Source organism: Phoxinus phoxinus (assembly GCF_949152265.1).
Source record: "Phoxinus phoxinus genome assembly, chromosome: 11".
In the NCBI taxonomy this organism is placed as follows: domain Eukaryota; kingdom Metazoa; phylum Chordata; class Actinopteri; order Cypriniformes; family Leuciscidae; genus Phoxinus; species Phoxinus phoxinus.
The window spans coordinates 3237948-3259305 of NC_136886.1; the positions used below are offsets into that span (position 1 = coordinate 3237948).

At 37.8% G+C, this 21358-nt stretch overlaps 1 protein-coding gene across 1 annotated transcript in view; it reads right to left on the reverse strand.

Annotated features, from left to right (window-relative positions):
• Positions 1-2576: 2576 nt before the first annotated feature.
• The window catches only part of nav1b (neuron navigator 1b), a 75102-nt gene continuing 56320 nt past the window's right edge, over positions 2577-21358 (reverse strand). Inside the window, exons 14-28 of the mRNA XM_079627205.1 lie at positions 19359-19470; positions 19123-19244; positions 15758-15918; positions 15496-15658; positions 14378-14552; positions 14207-14298; positions 12981-13076; positions 12706-12874; positions 10209-10444; positions 7512-7666; positions 7356-7427; positions 6098-6294; positions 5851-5969; positions 5564-5761; positions 2577-4523 (exon numbers count right to left, since the gene is read on the reverse strand). Coding sequence (XP_079483331.1) covers positions 4437-4523; positions 5564-5761; positions 5851-5969; positions 6098-6294; positions 7356-7427; positions 7512-7666; positions 10209-10444; positions 12706-12874; positions 12981-13076; positions 14207-14298; positions 14378-14552; positions 15496-15658; positions 15758-15918; positions 19123-19244; positions 19359-19470 — 2154 coding nt within the window. The 3' untranslated portion in view covers positions 2577-4436. The remainder of the gene's footprint in view (positions 4524-5563; positions 5762-5850; positions 5970-6097; positions 6295-7355; positions 7428-7511; positions 7667-10208; positions 10445-12705; positions 12875-12980; positions 13077-14206; positions 14299-14377; positions 14553-15495; positions 15659-15757; positions 15919-19122; positions 19245-19358; positions 19471-21358) is intronic.

Consider the following 21358-nt stretch of genomic DNA (forward strand, 5'->3'; position numbering starts at 1 on the left):
ATGTCATCTTCATGAAGCTTTGGCATTTGTGTCCCCATGACTTTCTACAGGATACTAAAGTTATTTGATAGAGTAATTAGAAATGCATTACACACTAAACATGCTCTGTGTACTTTAACCCCAGCACGTGAAAACACAAGAACACACTTAACGAACGTTGTGGTTTTTATTTTGACAGATGGACAATGTCTTGGTGGTCATATTACGAACATCCGAATCATGCCAGTTCTTGCGCACTGGGCCACTCCATCGCTAACAAAAGCACAAGTCTTATTCCTTTCAAACCACATTTGTTAATGACATTTTTTTTTCTTCCGTAAATGATTGTTGTTGCAAATGCAGGGCCACGCTATGTACAATGTTTACATTTATAATGTTCTGTACAAAATGGAACTTAAGTTGTACAAACAATCATTTGGGGGAAACTTACAAAGAAAGAACGTAATATCATTCCTTTTTATACGACCCCAAATTAGGTAGAACAAATCCGTAATTCTGCTTCACACATGCGTTTACGACATTTAGAAACCCATTGCACATTGTAACTTACATCTTCTACCATCATATTACCTTTTATGCAACAGTATTGAGTTTTTTGAATCAATATCAAGCATTGCATGAAGTGAAAGGACTATTCAGCAACTTCTCACCACTTTGTATCTGTAATATTTTACATTTTCATTGGTCTTTGTAACATTTTACTAAGCCACCTGATATGAAGGATCCATCATTCACGAGTTGCCCAAACTTGACCCTGACCTCAAGACAGCACCATCAAGGCATACAATCACCCAAAGCCAGGGAGGAAACGAGTCTACGCAGTTCCTGACCGGTTTAACGCACATGACACATTATTGCAATAATATAGTCCACATAAAAAGGTGCATTTAAGAGCTATAAAGTGAAAAACAGCAACAGACAGAAAGAAACCAAAGCTCATGAGCGACAGACAAAAAAAAAAGCTAAAAAAAGCCAGTTTTAACAGTCACCATCCTTGTGCTGTCATTACAATTCCTGGACAGACAAAGTCGACAGTAAAAAGTTGCTGAATTGTCGCGTTAAATGGGACTTTGCACAACACAGCACAGCTATCACACGGTTACAGGCACAATAACCAGGAACATGATGCAGACAGTGTACAGCGGCTTTAGTCACACTAATAAACGTCGTTTTAAAAACGCTCCGCCAAATTGATCTCTACCTGCTCACGTAAATGAGACATAAATGAGATTCATTCCCTCAATGATTAGCTTTACTAGATCCAGATTCAATATCAATGGTAATTTAGCAACACTGTGCTGCGGTTTTGCTGGAGCAGCATTCAGTGATGTAAACTGAAACCGCAAATGGGCCGAATACAACCGGCAGATGAGCAACAAAAGCCATTCACACTGTCTTATGTCTGGAATGTAATCAAATATTAGACTTGAAGCAGCAGCGCAACAGAAGAAGGTTAAAGAAAACAGAATCATTTTGCCATCTTTGAGCATTACGAGTCTCTCTATTCGGCTAATAATCTCCAAAACCCTCATTTCTTGGAGAAGGAACTACGAAAAATCATATTTACACAGTAGAGTAATGATAATGCAATATATAAGATGAGTAGAAAGGAATGAAATGATTTGAGTTATATTTTAACTTCCATAGCCCAGATCTTACCTACATGCATGTTTGGATACTAGTTTAAGGTACAGAGATGGGAAATTACTGATCCACCACTGCTTTCTGCGAGCAAACCCTCTTCTATGCGAGTTACTGAGGACATACAGATGTAGTGGACACTACTGTCATCCGACTTTGATATTAACTGTAAGCTCCAGAGAAATGCTGTATGGTTTGATATGTTTACTACCGTAGTTAAAAAGGAGGTTGATTTACTTTGACATAACAGTTTGATTTTTTTAATGAGGCAAAATGTGATTTAACATCTAAAGAAACGTAAAGCGTACAGCTCTAAAACTACCATTAAAAAGGATCATATAAATAAAATTATCACTCGGTTGTACCTACAGGTGCCCTTAAACGCCACAAGACTAAGGCTATTGGATGTCAAGTGCGGATTATGCTAAACCAAGACATTTATGTTGGAAACTTTTTCCTAAAGTGATATCAGATAGCACCAAATAATCAAAAAAGAAAAATGTTCATCTTCCGGCCGTGTGCACTTTGTTGGGGCGATCGTACTCCGAATGAAAGGCTCGAATAAAGCACTGAGTATTTGGTTTTCTACATATGCACCATTTGCTACAAAGAGAGCAGTTAACTGAGAAAGTAGCTGTATTGAATCTAATTAGAGGCCTGAGATAACCAAACCCCTGAGCTGAGATCAGTGTCAAAGCCAACTTCTCTACAGTATCATTACAGGAAATCAAAGTGCACAGAAATTGTGTCTGGGACGTCTCTCTGAAAACAAATGAACTTTACAATCGGTTACTGAGATATATAGGGAACACAAGCTTCAGTTTTGAGAATGCTGCCCCCTACCAGGGTTATGTGCCTTATGCAGAATCATCATTTCAAATTAAATTGGAATGAAATTCAAAGACTTCATGTTTAATAATGCATTTCCTTTTTCAGAATGGATTATCCAGTTAATTGACAGTATCAAATTAAATTTGTCTAATCATCCACTGAATAAATAACCATAATTCATCATAATTAATGAAGTTTTTGTTTTAAAATTGTTACATTTCTTTGAATTGCAACTTTAATTCATATTTCATAATTCAAATTCCAATTGAACATCCTGTGTGTTGTGGCCAATTCGATTCAGATTCACATTTCACTTTAATCGAAAGGTGCCAATTAAGTTCTGAAACTTGCTCGAGGGAACATGATAGCACACTTAAAATCTGTTATAAGGCATTCACTGTGTTAGAAAGAGGAAGAAAGGTTTAAAGGTATAATTCACCCAAAAATGTAAATTCTGTCATTATTTACTCACACTCATGTTGTTCTGAACCTGCATGAAGGTCTTTCTTCTGTTGAACATAAAGAAAGATATTTTGAAGAATGTCAGTAACCAATCAGCTGCTGGTCCCCATTGACTTCTATAGCAGAGAAAAAAATACTAATGGAGTCAATGGGGACCAGAAACTGTTTGGTTACCGACATTCTTCAAAATGACAGAATTTTCTTTTTTGGGTGAACTATCCCTTTAACGAAGTCTGCATAAGTGTTTCTGAGACACTGAAGGATTGGGGTTCAACTATAGCTTATGCTATGGCCATATTCAAATGTGAAAGAAATGAAAAGTACAAAAAGCAGCATAGGCTAAAGTGGCCTTTAAAGTCGGAATGGAGACGTTTAAGATTTCCCAGTATCTCCCGTGTTGGCTGTAATTCACAAGAGCTTGACTGCAAGATGAAGTAACGCGTGCACACTTAATATTAAAAAATATTATTGATCTGCCTTTACTGACGCTGTTGTATGAGAGCTGGAAGGTGACATAATTTTTTGCAGAACTGCTTTACAGATTAAATTAACTAATTTAATAATTGATGATCGGAACTGAAATACATTATTTTCCTATTATCACTGTAAAGCTGCTTTGAAACAATCTGTATTATATAAAGCGCTATATAAATAAAGGTGACTTGACTTGACCAGTGGTTTTAGCACCTGTAATGTTGAGTTAATATGGGCAGCAGTGGAACAGTAAAGGTTCCCGCAAAGAGAAATTACATCTGTATGTACATTTACATCCGTAAACAGAAATATGCAGACAATAGTGCTATATCGTTATTATTGTCACTCTTTTAGGAGAAAGTTACTTATGACAAAACATTGTTTTTGCAAACCCTTACATAAAAGTACTGTGGTAAAAGCATAAAAAATGTGTTTTGGTCACTAATACCATGCTATTTACTCAGTACATGGATAGTTCACCATCAATATTTAAAACTTTTTTTTCTTTTTTCTTTCAAATAATGTTATAAGTAAAAGTGTAGATTTAGGTCACCATTTCTTTCTGAAGCGTTTCACTTTAATCACCCTTTATGCCTTCACTAGTTAATTTTAAAAGGTCCTGAGGTGTGACACATCCATTTTTAGAAGTACAAATGTACTCTTTCGATTCACTCTTTCATATTAAATCCACATGCATAATAACTTTAAAAGAGAAATATGCAGTTTTAGATGGAGAATAGCACGTCATACTGCAGAACATGTCAACTAGCCATTAAAGAAAGTACCATGGTGTTACCATGTGATAGCATCACTGAACCATGGTACTGCCACAGTACTTTTTTGCAAGGGACATTTGATTGAAATGAAAAAAGGTGGGATGGATAATATAATAACTTAGTGGGTGAAATGCACTACAGTAACAGTACAGTACAGTGTCATCTGCAGGTGTGGGGCAGCTGTCGGGAGTTTGGACCTCAACATGGGCGGCAGGAGAGATGGAGGGGATGATGGGAACGTCAATCGGATGTTCAGAGAGGAGGGAGTTTTGGATCTGTTTCTTTTTCCGGCGACTCGATGTAATTGGCAGCCTCTTGCAGTTTTAACAGCATAGCCATCTGGAAAAAGAGCAGAGTTTTCAGGAACATCAAGAAAATATTGAGATATTTCTTATGTAATAGGTACTGAGACAGGGAAGCCATTTAAAGTCACCATAAAATCAAAATGGACAATTCTTGTTGCAGTGCTTATTATAATGATTTATCCATGCACATTATTATTTTTTAAAATTCACATGCCCTTGTAAATGTTCTCTAAATATCCTCCACAACTGATATCAAACTGACATTCTGATCTGCCTCTGTTTATAGTTAGCAACGCCCAACTTCCTACGATCCAATCAATTCACGAAGAACGAAATCAAATCCTGCCCCACATTTCTCATTCTCATTCCAGAAGCCTTTTCATTCAGATATATACGTCTCAATCGGATCTTATCAAATCTTCAGTTTCATGTTGACTTTAATGCATATTTACTTACTTGTTTGAATGAACTGTGATCTATGTGCATTCATAAAAGTCACATATTACATATATAATTGTTTTGGTGGGGACTCAAAAAAACTATATACAGTGTATATAGAATATATATTGTGCAAAAATACTTGTGTTCCCATAAAAATTTATGTTCGAAAAATATTATCATTATTAATCTTGTCAAGCATGAGTTAAAAAATTCTCAAGCATGAACTGACTCATATTAGGCGTTCATATTTACTGAGCGCACGTATTATTTATAAGCTGTATATGTATATATATATATGTAAACTGTACATTCAAACCCCTAAGCCTAAACCTACCCATCTCAGAAAACTTTCTGCATTTTTACATTTTCAAAAAGCATAATTTACTATGATTTATAAGCTGATTCCTCATCAAAATGGGGATCAAAAATGTCACCACAAGGACAAACATTTCTGGAATAACAATCCTTGTGGGAACATTTACAACCAGGACCACACACACACACACACACGCGTGTGCTCACACAGAAAAGACAGTATGTATCCTGTATAATACATTTTAAATGTATATACTTAAATGATTGTTTTATGATGCTGACAGCCCTAATCCACACACTCGCAAACACAGCACTGACCAGTGGATCTGAGTCCACAGAGCTGGGTGGCGTCTCCTTATGTGTCCGCTCGTCTCCTGGCTGGCTGGGGCTGCCGGGGCCTGTGCTCGGGGGCGGCAGATGGAAGAGTTTGGCCTGGTCTTGCTGAGCAGACGGCCAGGGTAGAGATCCTCTGACCCACTCCACCGGATCCTCCCACACAGACTTCTGCCCGTGAACCTGCAGACGCACACATTCACCGTTAATCTGGAGAAAAACAAGTTAGGAAGTGACATCTTCTCAGTCAAGTTTAGGATACTTTGACTCACCTTAATGCCATCTTTGGCTCCTTCCTGCAGGTATGGGATGATTGAGTGATTCCATAGATCAATAAACCATGTGCGGAAATCCTCTACTGTAACTGGACAGGACAGGAAGAAGCAGGGACCTACGGCAACACAGATTGGACACAAATAGGTGAAAATACTCACTTTATTAGGCACATCAAGCTTGTTATTGAAACAAATGCCTCTTCATTCTCATCCAACATGATGCCGATATAATAATAAAAATTACCAATGAGGAAATCGGAGGTGCTGTGTTTTTCCAGGAAGGTGTGAAGGTGGTACCAGAGTCTGGGCACCCAGTCCAGAACCCGCAGAAGATCTTCATTATTTATGCTCCTGGGATCCTCGGCCTCCATTAGTTTTCTGTGCAAGTAACGCACCAGGAACCCGTTTGCCGGCTCGACGTTATTGGAAAACGTCACCATCCTGTATAGAGAAAATATATGACAAGTTCAAACATTTGGGGTCAGTAAGATATTTTATTCAGCAAGGACACATTCAATCGATCAAAGTGACAGATGTTTACACAAAAATATGAAGCTCAGCTGTTTTTAACACTGATAATAATCAGAAACGTTTCTTGAGCAGCAAATCATCATATTAGAATGATCCATAATGATTTCTGAAGGATCATGTGACACTGAAGACATCATTCAGTAATGATGCTGAAAATTCAGCTTTGATCTCAGAAATAAATTACATTTGAAAAATATATTCACATAGAAAATGGCTATTTCACAATATTAATGTTTATATTTTTAATAAAATAAATTCAGCAAGATTTCTTTCAAAAACATTTTTAAAATCTTACCGACCTCAAACTGTTGAACTATAGTGTAGGTCAAATAAAGTAAATCATACATGTGTCAGTTTGAGTGGGCCTCAAGTAAATGTTCCACAAATAAACATTAATTTTAGCAACTTTATGTACAGTAGGCTATATCCCATTTGATAACATTAAACCCAATCATAATTTAATTTAATTTAAATGTTACAGTCTGTCAGTCGTTGTGGAAAAATAAATCATGACAGGATGATCAGTATCTTAAATAAGAATAATAATGACCAGCTCTATATTATCCTGCTTATAAATGAGCATGAAACATTTATTTGAAGTGAAATTATTTGATATAATTTATGTTAGAGAAAAGGGACTGAGGATTGATACGAGAGACATAAAACGAACACATCTATGGTTAGAATTGTGGTTTGTGATTAATTGTTGAAAAAGAGAGTTAGGGCATTGGGCATACAGTAATAAAACACACATATTGTAACACTATAAAAATAGAAATATCAGGAATCCATGCGCAGTATATATAGGTAGTGTGAAGGCAAGCACATGTTAGTGTCACCCAAAGTGACAATCAAAACAAAAGCACATGATCTTCAAGAGGACGGAGAACACGCCACAGCTGTTCCTCACTGACGCTCAATAAGAAGAAGCAAAAAGGACCTTGGGTAGTAAAGTGCATGTTAGTACCAACCTGAAGCTGAGGTGTAGACCATGGTTAGGGGTCATCTTCACTGGCTGATTGGTTGTCCCTATTATATATGGACTGAAAAAGAGACAAAACAGCTCTTAACACCTTTAAAATGACTGGGAACCCCACTAGTCATGTGAGTGTAGAGTTTACACTCACCATTTGTGATATTTACAGGTTAAAGCACCATTAACAAGTTCACTAAGGGATGTTGGGTCATGCACATCATCCAAGAGGACAACCAATGGGATCTCGGTTGTGCTGCTCTCTCGATCAATCTGATTGGCCAGATTGGACAGATAGAGCTGAAGGTCCTTTTGGGATAAAAGGGACAAAACGCAATAAGAGATTATGTCAAGTCACATTTATTTATATATGGCTTTATACAATGCAGATTCTTTCAAAGCAGCTTCACAGTGATAAACAAGACAATAACAGAGTTAATTTTTAAATTGATAAATTATGAAACATTTTCAATTTCAGCTGTAAAGCAGCTATAGAAGACAATCATTTCGGTGTTATTTCAGTTCAATAACAGTGCAAAGTTCATCAATTAAAAAACAAATTCAATTTCAGCTGTAAAGCAGCTCTAGAGAACAGTGTCATTACTTCAATAGTGTCATTATTCAGCTCAATTCAGTTCAGTGTTAATGTTGCAATCAATTATTAACTGAGTTTAAATTCAGCTATAAATCAGGCCTACAGAAGACAATTCAGCTTTTATTCTCATTCGATAGTGTTAGTGTAGTCAAATCAATAATATTACTGAATATAAAGGGCTAGATTTGCTAAACAGGGCAAATTAGCGTGAGCGCAATCCCATAAAAGCGCCGATGGGAGTGAAAAGTTCAGCATGTGATCTTCAGATTTTTGAGTGGTATATTGAGTGGTATATAATGCAAATACCAGTAAATTGACAATCGCAAACCTTAGTAAATCATCCTGTGTGATTATCTTAAATACTTTAAGTTTTGCGTCTGAAAGGGAAACTCCTAAACATGTGTATGCAATAAGGTCAGTCGCAAAAATAACCGCCCACGCTAATTTTTGTGCTGTGAGTGTCTTTAGTAAATCCTGACAGAAGAGGGTTTGCGCTTGCACAAGCTGTTAGTAAATCTGGCCCTAATTGTCAATTGGGAAGCAGACACACTCTGTCAGCTCAAAGCTAGATTAAAGACACATCTCTTTGACCTGGCATTCACATAATACATTATAGACTTCTATAATTCAATGTTAGGCAACACTTCCCTTAAATCCTGATGTACTCGTTACATCATAAGAAGAATGACATCTACGCTAATATTAGTGTCTTTGTTTATCCCAAGGTTTTCCCGCAGCCTGCCAGATCCAGGCCGTATCCAGATCTGACGAAGGACCTTCGCCTGGACCCGATGTCAACGCAGTGCTGAAGTGCCAACTAGCCTCTCCCTGTGGAGGATCCATGTTACACTCTACAGATAAAGCGTTGTCGGGATGATTTCGGTTTCGCGTATCTACCCCGAAGTGATAAAATTCTGTATACATTTTTTTAAGGCCAGACAAGTAGTTTGTTAAGGCTTGGTTTGTAGGGAATTATAAACCTGCGCACATATATTTAAAGCTGCAGTCCGTCGTTTTTCCTCTTTGTCGCCATCTCTGTTAGAAATCTGCAATTGCAGTTATTCGCGGAATTATTAACTGTGCGTGGGTAGTAAATCGGCATGAAACAGCGCGGATGAACACAATGTATTGAGGAGAACCTGTCGCGTCGCTGTGGATACTGTACTGTCATCAGCAATGTTAGAGTATGCCTTTTGAAAGTGTCAACATTAGAATTTTCATCGGTAAATGTCATCTGAACAAGTAAGTAACATTCACTTTTGTTCTGACCAAATTCGGGGGGTGGGGGGAAGCATTGCAGTAGGCTAACGTTATATCATGCTGATTAAATCTAACGATTGCTTATATCACGTCAAAACGTGAAAAATATATTTTTTCTGTAGCCACTCTGAAGTCCGAAGTCTTTGGGTTTTACAACTGGTGAATCTCCAGTTGTCACTGGTGATTGTCGCTTTAAACTTTCGGGATCCGCCCGATCCGCCATACCAAGTGGATAAATCTCCTCCATCATCCACACACGCTAGCCGGGGACTCCTTCTCTATGTGTACAGAAGTGACGTAATGACGCAAAGACATGCTCGAAATTCCCGCGGAAATCCACCAGTACCACTGGAATTAAAATCATTATTACAAGCTTACCGTTTTGAATCGAGGTAAGGCAAGCAGATCGTTTTGAACACTGGCTGGTTACGTTTTTTTTCAAAAATGTCTTTTTTTATATTTTTAAACCCAAAAAAGTGCCGGACTGCAGCTTTAAATTAAAATGCGCATAACTATAGAATTCATTTTTGATGCGCACGTGAGCCATCAGCGTTTCTCACAGGTTCGCGTTTAAAGTCTGTGTAGAGAGAACGGTGTCGTCTTAGCGGCCTCTAATTTAATAACAAATGATCCTTGCGACGGAAGTGAATCAATCAAAACTAACCTAAGCTGGAAAATATCTTTATCCGCTATAAAGACAAAACTATTTTTGTTACCTTAAATTATCCGTTTATCATTGTAAAGCCGCGTTGAAACGATGTACATTGCTAAAAGCGCTATATAAATGAAGATGACTTGACTTAAGCATGATGACCAAAAATAGCATTTATAATTTCAATTCAATTAATTTATTTGTATAGCGCATTTCACAAATCACATAATTGCAAAGCAGCTTTACAGAAAATGCATGAGTCCACATTACAGTTTCGAGTGATCCGTTATCAGAGGTAAGTTATGAATATGATGTGTACATGTTGTTGCTCTGCTCTGATGTACCTTGCAGGACTGGCGGTGCATGTTGAAGGTGGCAGCGATGGCCGGCGTGAGCTCTCGAGCGCTGCGCTCCACCAGGTACTCGGCGAGGCGATAGGTGAGGTAGGTCTTCCCTGTGCCGCTGGGACCCGATAAGATCAGCCGCCGGTGCTTGAGCAACAGACTGATGTAATGCTGCATCATGGGCTTCGGGATGAGCGTCTCGAACACTAGAACGTCCACACACTTCTCCTTCAGTCCTGCAGTCAGGGACAACAGAGCGTGAAATTAAATATTAAGGACAGTACAATATAAACACAGGTTTTACATTACATTTACAATAAGTCTTATAGCAGATGCTTTTATTTAAAGTGACAGATGAGGAATATTTACAAGCAATATGTCATACAATAACTATTTGCAATGGCAAGTGTTTTATTTCATAATGTAAAATTGTATTTTATTCCATACTTCCATAATATTTTTTCTCCTACTACTATGGAAGTCAATGGGGTCCATAACTGTCTGGTTACTGACATTCTTCAAAATATCTTTTGTGTTCAACAGAAGAAAGAAACTCATACAGTTTTGGAGCAACTTGAGGGTGAATAAATGGTGACAAAATGTTCATTTTTGGGTGAACTATCCCTTTAATATTGTCCATTAATTTGTTATACATGCTTCTTATTAAAATATAGTCTAGTTTTTAAGTCTTAATGTATGTGAAATAGGGTAAAATCGCACGCAGAAATGAGGGAATACACATTTTCTACCCCAGCGAACAGTCAAATAGCTTTATTTTCATTTGTCTGGGTGGGCTATAGCATCACACGGCCTCAATAAACAACATAGAGTCGCAGCCAGTGCTTAAAATAACACCTAGACCAAGCACTGAGGAGTCTGGGTAACGACCCCAATACCCAGGGTCATATATCAGACCCGAGAGCTCAGGAATGATGGGATTGGGGGAGGGCGGTAGTGTTCTGGGTGGGCTATGGACCAATCACACGTCCTGCTGGCTGCTGTTAGTGTGCAGCATTAGCAGTATATTGCTCTTCTCTGGTGACGTGAGCTATGAAGAAAACCTCATCAGCCACAGCTGAGACAGATAGCAGCATCTACACTGCAGTGTTGCCTGTGGGTATTTGCAGTCTTTGTTGATGGTTATTGAAGATGGAAATCTGAAAATAATGGCTTGAAGCTCAAATGAAAAAATACTGAAAGATAGTGTCAGAGAAAAGACACGAATAATTTGAAACTCCTTGCAAGCAGTAAGCAATTGTAAGCATATAATATGGAAAAATGTTGGATCAGGGAACTTTTTTTATACTGTTTAAGAAAAAAAATTAATGTCAAATAAATAGGTAAATGTATATATATGTGTGACCCTGGATCATAAAACCAGTCACGAGTCGCACGGGTATATTTGTGGCAATAGCCAACAATACATTGTATGGATCAAAATGATAAATTTTTCTTTTATGCCAAAAATCATTAGGATATTAAAGGAACACTCCACCGTTTTTTGAAATAGGGCTTATTCACCGTCTTTCCTACATTTAGATAGGTGGGCAAATGCATTGTTTTAGTTGGCAGGGTCGCCGCTAGCTTAGCTTAGCATAATGAATGGAATCCTTTGTTGCCAGCTAGCATGTCCTGAGTAAAAGTGATAAAAAAAAAAAAATCTAATTACTTCTTGTGACCTGCGTATTCACAATGAGTACAAATTGATTGATTGATTGATATTTTATTTAGAAGGGACCATGTGTAATTAAAAACATAAATGTAAACATTTGATGCATTACACCAGAGTTAGCCTTAGGCTAATTTACATCTGCAGTCCCTGTGTACAAATAAATAACAAATACATACAGCACAGGTTAAAATATAAACATTATTCAAGAATATGTGGCATATCAAACAAAAGACATCAAATATTATTCAAGAACATATAGCATGTATTTAATGCCCCTCACTAGCACGCACACACAAACACACACACACACACACACACACACACACACGCACACACTCTATAATCACAACATACAGTGGTATGCCCAGACACAACCCATTCTCGACCCTTACGTCAACCCTGCATGTAATGAGGAAATGTAACTAAAGAAAATTACCCACTGACAAGTTAGTGGAAGCATTGTTGCGCAAGTTTTAGATGTTTTTTTAAATTATCCTTAAAGACCCCAAACAAGTCACAAGATTTTATATTATCTGGAATTGTGTTCCATTGTGTCACAGCTTTGATGGAAAAAGCTGCCTGGCCAAATGCTGAATAGCAAAAGGGCACAGTGCAGCTATGTGCGGAAACCATTCTAGTGGTCCTCACAGAGCCACGGTAACAGACAAACTCACGCAAACAGGTAAAAATAGCGATGTAGATTAAGACTAGGCGATTTCCTAGGCAGATCTTGACTTGGGACTATATTAGGGTGAAGCACAGGCGAAGCACTGCTACTTGGGCAGAGATATCTACAACGTTTCATTGTTCCCCAGCCGCACTGACCTTTCAGGGCGACACTGATGCAGGAGGAGCCGGTGGTGTAGAGGCGCACTGGTGGAGTCTCGGGTGGATGAGCTCCCAGAACCCTCTTCAGATGACTGAGGCTGTAGCTGTAGATGGAGTCCTGAGAGAGGCCGAGGCTGGAGCTCGGGTCCACCACCGATAAATACTCCTGCAGACACACAGCGAGAGGAGAAGCATGTGCATGTGCATGTTTCATTTCATGTCTACATGTGTGCATGTGTTTTGTCCCTCAGAAGACTGTGGGTGGCACTCACTTTAAAAGCCTGGATGACTGCAGAGTCTAGAGCAAACCAGTCTGTGCGCCCGCTGATTTTAACCGTGCCAATGAAAAACTCCAGCTGTTTCACCTCCTATCAATGAGGTTTTACAAAGTTAGAGCAGGACAGAAGGTTGTTTATGGTTAGTGAAACAACACATTTATTTAAATAATTACATAAAATATTTATTTTACATTTTTAAAGGTAGGGTCGGTCAGAATTGTCTAAAAAAACTTTTATTCAAATTTGTTTAAACTGTCTTTATATACCAATACATAATAAAAATGCAAGTACTCTGAAATAGAGAGTATAAAAAACTGAGTGACTCTAGTGTATTTAATCTTCATTAAACACAGCTCATTAATTCCATTCACTCCCACCTAAAAACGGGTGCGCGACTGCGCGCATGTGGGTGGAGCCAGTAATAGCGGCGGTAGTCATGGCGACGGAGAGTGACAGTCGCGCAAGCCAATCACTTGTTTTGTCCCGGTAGGAATTAATGAGCTGTGTTTTTTGAAGATTAAATACACTATAGTCACTCAATTTTTATACTCTCTTTTTCAAAGTACTTACATTTTAATTATGTATTGGTATATAAAGACAGTTTAAGCCAATTTGAAAAAAAGTTCTTTAGACAATTCTTACCTACCCAACCTTTAAATATTAAAAGAATTAATATATTTTTTCTTTATTTTATTAAACACTACTTTACAACATTATAAAAAATATAACAAACAATAACATAATATTAAGTAGCTTTGTTACACCTAAAATGTTATAACTTTCGTTATAGCTAAAAATTATTTTTTTTCTCTGTTAACTGAAATAAAATATAAATGTTAGATTAAAAACTTAGAAATATTGCTGTGGAAACTAACTAAACTAAAATACACTTAAGTACCTAAACTTAAACCCTAAAAAAAAAAAAAAAATATATATATATATATATATATTAAAAAATAGGAATATTATAAAAAACAAAAACTAATACAAAAAAACAAAAAGCACATAACAAGTTGACTAAAACTCAAATTAAAATTGAAAACAAAATAAAAGCTTAAAAATATTAATTATAGTATTAAAATAGTACAATGGCATATATAACAATGATTTTCAGTACAGTACTGTATGTGGCTCGTCCAATCAGAATTTGAATCTGAAGTACACACTTTATAATGTACAGTATATTCATCAGTATGAAGATGCTTGTGTAAAGCACTCACGTCTTTGAATAGGTGCTGATTGGGTATGCGAATCAACACTCTGACGAGACTTTCGTCCTTCTGCAAAGTTGTGGTGGGGCTTTGAAAGACATCTATGAGATGAAGAGATATTAAAGTAAGAGTACAGAATCCACATTTTGTGCATGAAATGTGTGTGTAAGAATGCGTCACCTGGGTAAGGCTCATTCTGTCCTGAAGTTTTGCTGAAAGATGATACAGATTGTCGTGGTGATGAGACGCCCAATGAGCCGAGGCCTGAGGATTGGGAGGCGGAGCTTGGGGGTCTGGAGGAGGGGCCACCCGTCTTCAGCTGGTCGTTCTCCGCCTTCAGGTTTTCAACCGTAACCTAACAATGCATTTATTGAGGGATTTAAAATCCGCATTAAACGGAAGTTGCAGTCATTTTGTCTTCACTACTGTGACAGAATTAAACAGCTTTTTAAACTAGGAAGAAATGTAGGGCGGGACTTGATTTTGTTCATTGGGAATTGATTGGATTTTTGGATCGTTTCCCTCATTTGATATCTCATGTGAGTGACAGGTTGTATATATGAGATGCGATGATGATGTAAGACTTGTGTTTTACTGTTTTTCTTAGCCTATCCAGTTGAACCCACTTGATGCGATGCTGCTGCATTGTTCATTCAAAACATTGTAGAAATAGAGAAGCTCAATGCAGAGAAGATCTTTGTTACGTCAAAACCCTAACCAAGCCGTTCACACAGAACGTGTTTTCTGTGCTGCTTTTCCATTGTTTTATATGCAAACATCTTTGACCATTACACTACAGCCGCATGTTTAGAAAGTTAAAAGAAGTTCAACTTTTTAAAAAATTAACATTTTCATTCCACTGCATCTCATGTTTTTAAAAGCAAAAAATTTCTGTGTGATCGGTGCTTCGTCTCTTTGTATTAATCTATGCATGAATACAAGATGTTGTTTTGTTCATAGCCGTTTATGCAATTTACGAAAATATTTCTGATTTATAAACATTAAGTTTAAACGGTACGCACTTTTTTTGTACAGTCATGTTATTTCATTGCTTTGAATAAACAATTGAATGCAGTGCATTAATATTTTGCTCATTGCGCCCTCTTGTGGCCTCAGGATACAAGCCAAAAGCTTTTCCCCTAACTGAAATTATGCTCCTTTTTCTACATTTGAGCCTCTAAGAAACTCACAGTTTGGGACTCTGTATCGGCAGAAACTCAGTATTCAATGACTCGGATCAGGGTCACAAAAAGCTTGATTGGGACATCCCTCACGCACGCACACACACACACACACACCTGCATGTTGGTCATGGCCTCCTGAAGCTGCTCCAGCTGATGTGCGGAGCTCAGAGCCTCCAAGCGGATGTCCGTCAGCTTGCGCTCCTTCTCCCATAGTTCAGTGCGTAACACTGACACCACTTTCTCTTCATGCTCAGTCTCCTCAGGCCCGTCACACGATCTGCCGCAAACACCAGTAAAGCTTACATAACATGATGTATAATTCAAATCATCTCTTAAGACATGGTGTTTATAATGTGGCAACAATTGCATGTCCTACCCTAGTGTTGAAGTTGAGGCCTTAGCGGGGACATTATCCACATTATGGTGTATTTTGGGTGAAGACGGGGCGGATGTGACCGGGGTCGCGATCTCCTCGATATCTGCGTATGGAGCTTTGGAACCCTTTTTACTGAAGGCCTTGTTGAACGAGCTCCGCAACTACATGTAGAGGAGGAATCAAAGTTTAACAAAAGCAACTCATTTATATTGAGTCTGTCTTTAAAAACAAATATAAAGTGTTAGTGTAGTGGATGGTTTGGATTCATGACAGGGATGTATATGATTTGAAGTGTTTGTGATGGTGTGTGCATTAAGACTCTTAAGAATAATTGGTTACACTTAACAATAAGGTTCATTAGTTAATGTATTAACTAACATGAACTAACCATGAGAAATACATTTGTTACTGTATTTGTTAATCTTTGTTAACGTTAGTTAATACAAATAAAGCTGTTCATTGTTAGTTCATGTTAGTTCACAGAGCATGAACTAATGTTAACAAGATTTTAATAAAGTATTAGTAAATGTTGAAATTAACATTAACAAAGATTAATAAATGCTGTATACGTGCAGTTCATTATTAGTTCATGTTAACTAATGTAGTTAACTAATGTTAACTAACGAACCTTATTGTAAAGTGTTACCGAATAATTTTTTGCTCTTTGTTTGCAAGCAAAGCATTCAACTAGCATTAGTACAGTACATATCGAACTGAATGCATGTCTTGTTGTTGTTAACTAAACTAAAAATAATTATTAATTAAATAAATAGTATATTAATAATATGGTGCAAAAGTGATACTCGTCTCAGGCATTAGTTATGACAGTGTTATTCACAAAGCACATATCAACCAGTTGAAAAATGCATGAAATGAAGGAGTAGTAGGACACTTGATAACATCATGTGATAAGTTTTTCAGTCAATATGTCTAATAATTGTATATTGTATTGCATACTTGTTGCCACAGATTTGTGCCTTTTAGGTCCATATAATGCCCAATAAACCCAAACCCACATCCTTTAAATATGGCAGATTCTAAACCTGAAAGCATCATTTTCTGACTTATTGACTGAGTTTATGTCCATGTAATACATAAATGATGAGGATATTGATTGTTTCTTTAGATGCTGATGTGTTTGTGATGGATGTGGATGGGATGTAGCCTGGGAAAACCCAGACCACTCTCAGTTGTAACTGAGTAAGGGTCTGGCAAAGCTCCATAGACAATTCATTTCCACAGGGGCGTCCACCAACGGACGTCGGAAAGATCTAAAACCAATCAGAGCGATGAATGTCATGACGTATGCAGAGCGACGGAGAAACATCTCGAGACTCTCAGCAATTCTCTGTTTGTGTTAACGAAAATGACAAAATTTTAAATCGCTTGAAACTGACGCGATAGCTGATTCGAACGAGTGATGTTGTGATGTTCCACGGCGGCATCCATCTTTGTAATGTACAAATTCTGCGTCACCGTCTCTGCTCTGTCGTCATCGTGTAAAGCCCGCCCCAACGTTTCTGATTGGTGCCGCGATTTCGACGGACTGGAAATGGGTTTCAATGGGCTCTTTGCCAGACCCACTTGCAGAGCAAATCTAAATTTGCCGGAAGTGGTCTGGGTTTTCCCAGGCTAGATGGGATGGGGTGGGCTGGGTAAATTACTCACCTCGTAAACCTTTAAAATAGGGAGCAGGGAAGCATAGGAAAGAGATCACAGTCATACTCAATTGCAACGTTGGAACAGTGCTGTTCCCATGATGATAGCAAAATAATATACTACATATAGCATTTTTAACGTTGAACCTAAAGATACCGAACCCAAAGACATAGGGGATATGTTCACAACCTGATTTGTCGGCTTTTATTATGTATATTTCGCGATAGAACTTACAGAACATCTAAAACATGTGTAAAGGAGTCAAAACAGCGTCAGGAATCCCTCCGTCACACACACACACACACACACACACACACACACACACACACACACACACACACACAGATCTGCTGTGAGGAGATGCGGTTCTGATGCCTGTACTAAACTGTGATGGGCAACATCGCCACTATGATGAGAAAAAAATAAGTATTTTTAAGCATGTCCTTTTTGAGATATTATGTCCCGTTTTTGGTTTGTTTGTTTGTTTACATGTCTTTCAAGTGAACCACCCCAGAGTAATTATTATGTGTTATTATCTAATTCAGGCGGTCTCGGAGCGATTGTCTTGTTACGGATCACAGCTCACATTAATGCCTAAACGAACAGAACCAAGGGAGAACCACACTAGCAGAGCACTCGCACCAGGGTTTGTTTTAATCCAACCAAACATGCCAAGTGTGAACACACCCTTAATGCTAATGCATGCATGTTAATAAACAGCTGTGTTACAAAAAACCCATACACAATATACAAAAACATCTTATCCCGGCTGGAAAAAACCCCCAGATCGTACTAGTTTAAGGTGGCCAGACTGTTTTTGAGTTTGTTGCTGGACTAGCGATCTTATTTTGCAACTCAAGCTATTTTCTTTGAATGAATGTGCGACAATTTTGATTAATTTGTGGCTTATAGGTAAATAACTAAAACGGTAAACCAATTTGCGTTATAATTACAAAACATTGTGTTTATAATTATGACAATACATTAGAATAATATGACCACAAATACTAGTTTTCAATATCAAGCAGCATAACAGACTGTTTTTGTACAGCTACAATAACTGGAAGCAATTGACCCTTCTCAGGGAGATTGATTGACAGGTGATCTGACCAATCATACTTCGCCATCCGCCATTTTGTCCGACAAAGCAGTCAGGAGAGTTAGTAGATCAACATGGGAGGATTTGAACTTGAGAAGCGGAGTACTGACGTCTTTCCGCGGTTAAAACAACATTCCTTCTGATGTTCATTCATGTTTATTTGATGCTATAAATGAACTAGAAGGAAGAGATGATCGGTTCACGAGCGGCTTTAACTGAGGCGACACAGCGATCTGTCACACACATTAAAGAGCCACAAAACGGTATTTATTGTTTAAATTTCTTTTAAAAAATGTCCAAATTTGAAAGGGGGGACTTTGTTTAATACGTTTAATATCAAAAGTAACCCAAAAGTAAGCTGGTCTGTCCTGTCTGTCAGTGTGTTGTCAGTCTCCTCTCTGCTCCGCGATGTATTTTTCACCACGTGAGAACATGGTGTGGCGTGAAAGCGGCGTAGCTTGTCGGACATAGCGACAGTAAAAATAAGGTGGATAACCAGCTTGAACGAGATCTACCAGCTCAACTGAACCGGCTGCACTAAATCTATACATTAGACATAATGTATATAGACACACATCCCATAAATGAGGTATTCCCTTTTCCTCACCCAGCTCTTCTTCTTCTTCTTCTTGGCCTCCTGTTCCTTCAGGCTGCCGGCGCTGGAGTGACTGGTGATGCTGTTCAGACTGGAGATGCTCTCAGACGAGTTCTGCCGGTCCATCTGCAGCTCTGGGAGAAAAATACAAGAAGAAAATAGCTTTATGCACGAAATTATTAAATGTAAATACTAAATAATATTGTAGATTAAAACATCTTGATCATTCTGAACTCAAACTTCCAAACCTTTGGGTGTGGTGTTGGGGGTACTGAGGGCCCCTTGCATGAGGGACTGGGCTTCTGTGTTCTTGGTCTTCAAGATATCTATGGTTTCCTTCAGGTCCTGTAGCTCAGAATCCTGAAATTACAAGGCAAAGTTTAACTTGCTTAACTTTAGGCTGCATTTATTTGATCAAAAATACACTGTAATATTGTGAAATATTATTACAATTTAAAATAACTAATTTGTATAGAAATATATTTTAAATTTCTATCTGTGATCAAAGCTGAATTTTCAGCATAATTACTCCAGGTAAAGGTAAATGTATGCATATTTTAAAATAAATTATAATACAGGGCTGTTGAATGCTTGATTCTGATTGGCTGACGAACGTTCGAAGGTGTGCAGTTATTGTCAGGGAAACGCACAGCTAAAGTAGTTCCGGCAGGTCTTGACCGCATTACAGTTCCATATCACTTCGCCAAATTATTTCAGTTATTTCAAAAAGTCTTTACACTCTACAACAGCAAAATAACCACAACTCACAACGACACTGACCAAGCAAATACATATAGTTAACAATAGAATAAAAATGAATTATTTCCATGTTTTTCCCCCACAAAATTACGTTTTATTATGTACGTAAACCACATAGTCTCTCTATCCCGCTCAAACGCACACTCACACACAAGTACGGACACACACTCACACAGAAACGTGTTGTTAGCACTGCGCATTATCAGTAAAATAGTTTAGCAACTTAAAGGAGAACTCCGGTGCAAAATGAACCTTTGGTCTAATTACACATTGTTACCTAGTCAACCGTTATCTGAGATTTGTTTTCATGATTATCGAATGTAAATAGTTTTATCTCTAAAAACAGTTTAGCCTATAACGCTAGTATAACGCTAGTATATGGGGCGTAGAGTAATGACAAATAAAAATCGCTTGTTAATACCACTAACAAGGCTCAAAATAGCCCCACACTAACACGGTAGCATAATGAGGGTCCCTACCTTCAAACCGAAGCATTGAGAACTTTGACATTGTCCAGACAGTTTAATAAGAAGATATTTTATACATACAGTCAACTTCACGTATACAAGCAGAATCCATCTTGGAAAAACAGACTCTATCAATCGATCTACGAACCACCGATCCAAATGCGCTGAACTGTGTAGAATCTCATATGGTCCAGCGCATTTGGATCGGTGGTTCGTAGATCGATTGATAGAGTCTGTTTTTCCAAGATGGATTCTGCTTGTATACGTGAAGTTGACTGTATGTATAAAATATCTTCTTATTAAACTGTTTGGACACTGTCAAAGTTCTCAATGCTTCGGTTTGCATGTAGGGACCCTCATTATGCTACCGTGTTAGTGTGGGGCTATTTTGAGCCTTGTTAGTGGTATTAACAAGCGATTTTTATTTGTCATTACTCCATGCCCCATATACTAGCGTTATACTAGCGTTATAGGCTAAACTGTTTTTAGAGATAAAACTATTTACATTCGATAATCATGAAAACAAATCTCAGATAACGGTTGACTAGGTAACAATGTGTAATTAGACCAAAGGTTCATTTTGCACCGGAGTTCTCCTTTAAAAGCTACATGACATTTCTCACTAGCGAGGTAATAACGGCACTGTTCTTGAAGCAGATAAACTTACAGTTTCGCTATTAGTAGAGACGCCGCTGTCCGAACACTGTTGAGAGACGCACAGATTCAGGTAATTTACACACGCTTAATCTCTCTCTCTCTAATAACTGCATTAATAACAGCATTAGTCTACTATCAAAGCCTCAAGCCTCCGTTACTAGCTCTAAAATGACGTTTTGGAATTAGCAACGGAGGAGTGGGATGAGATGCGTAAGTAAATAGTCCTTTTAAACAGGAGCGTTTTAACATTAAAAACCTGACAAATGTCTTGAAATACATCATCTGAAAAATTTTCTCTGGACCGTTTAATTATTCAAAAATAATAGAGAATCAATAATAATGCATTATTTTTCTAATAATTAAAC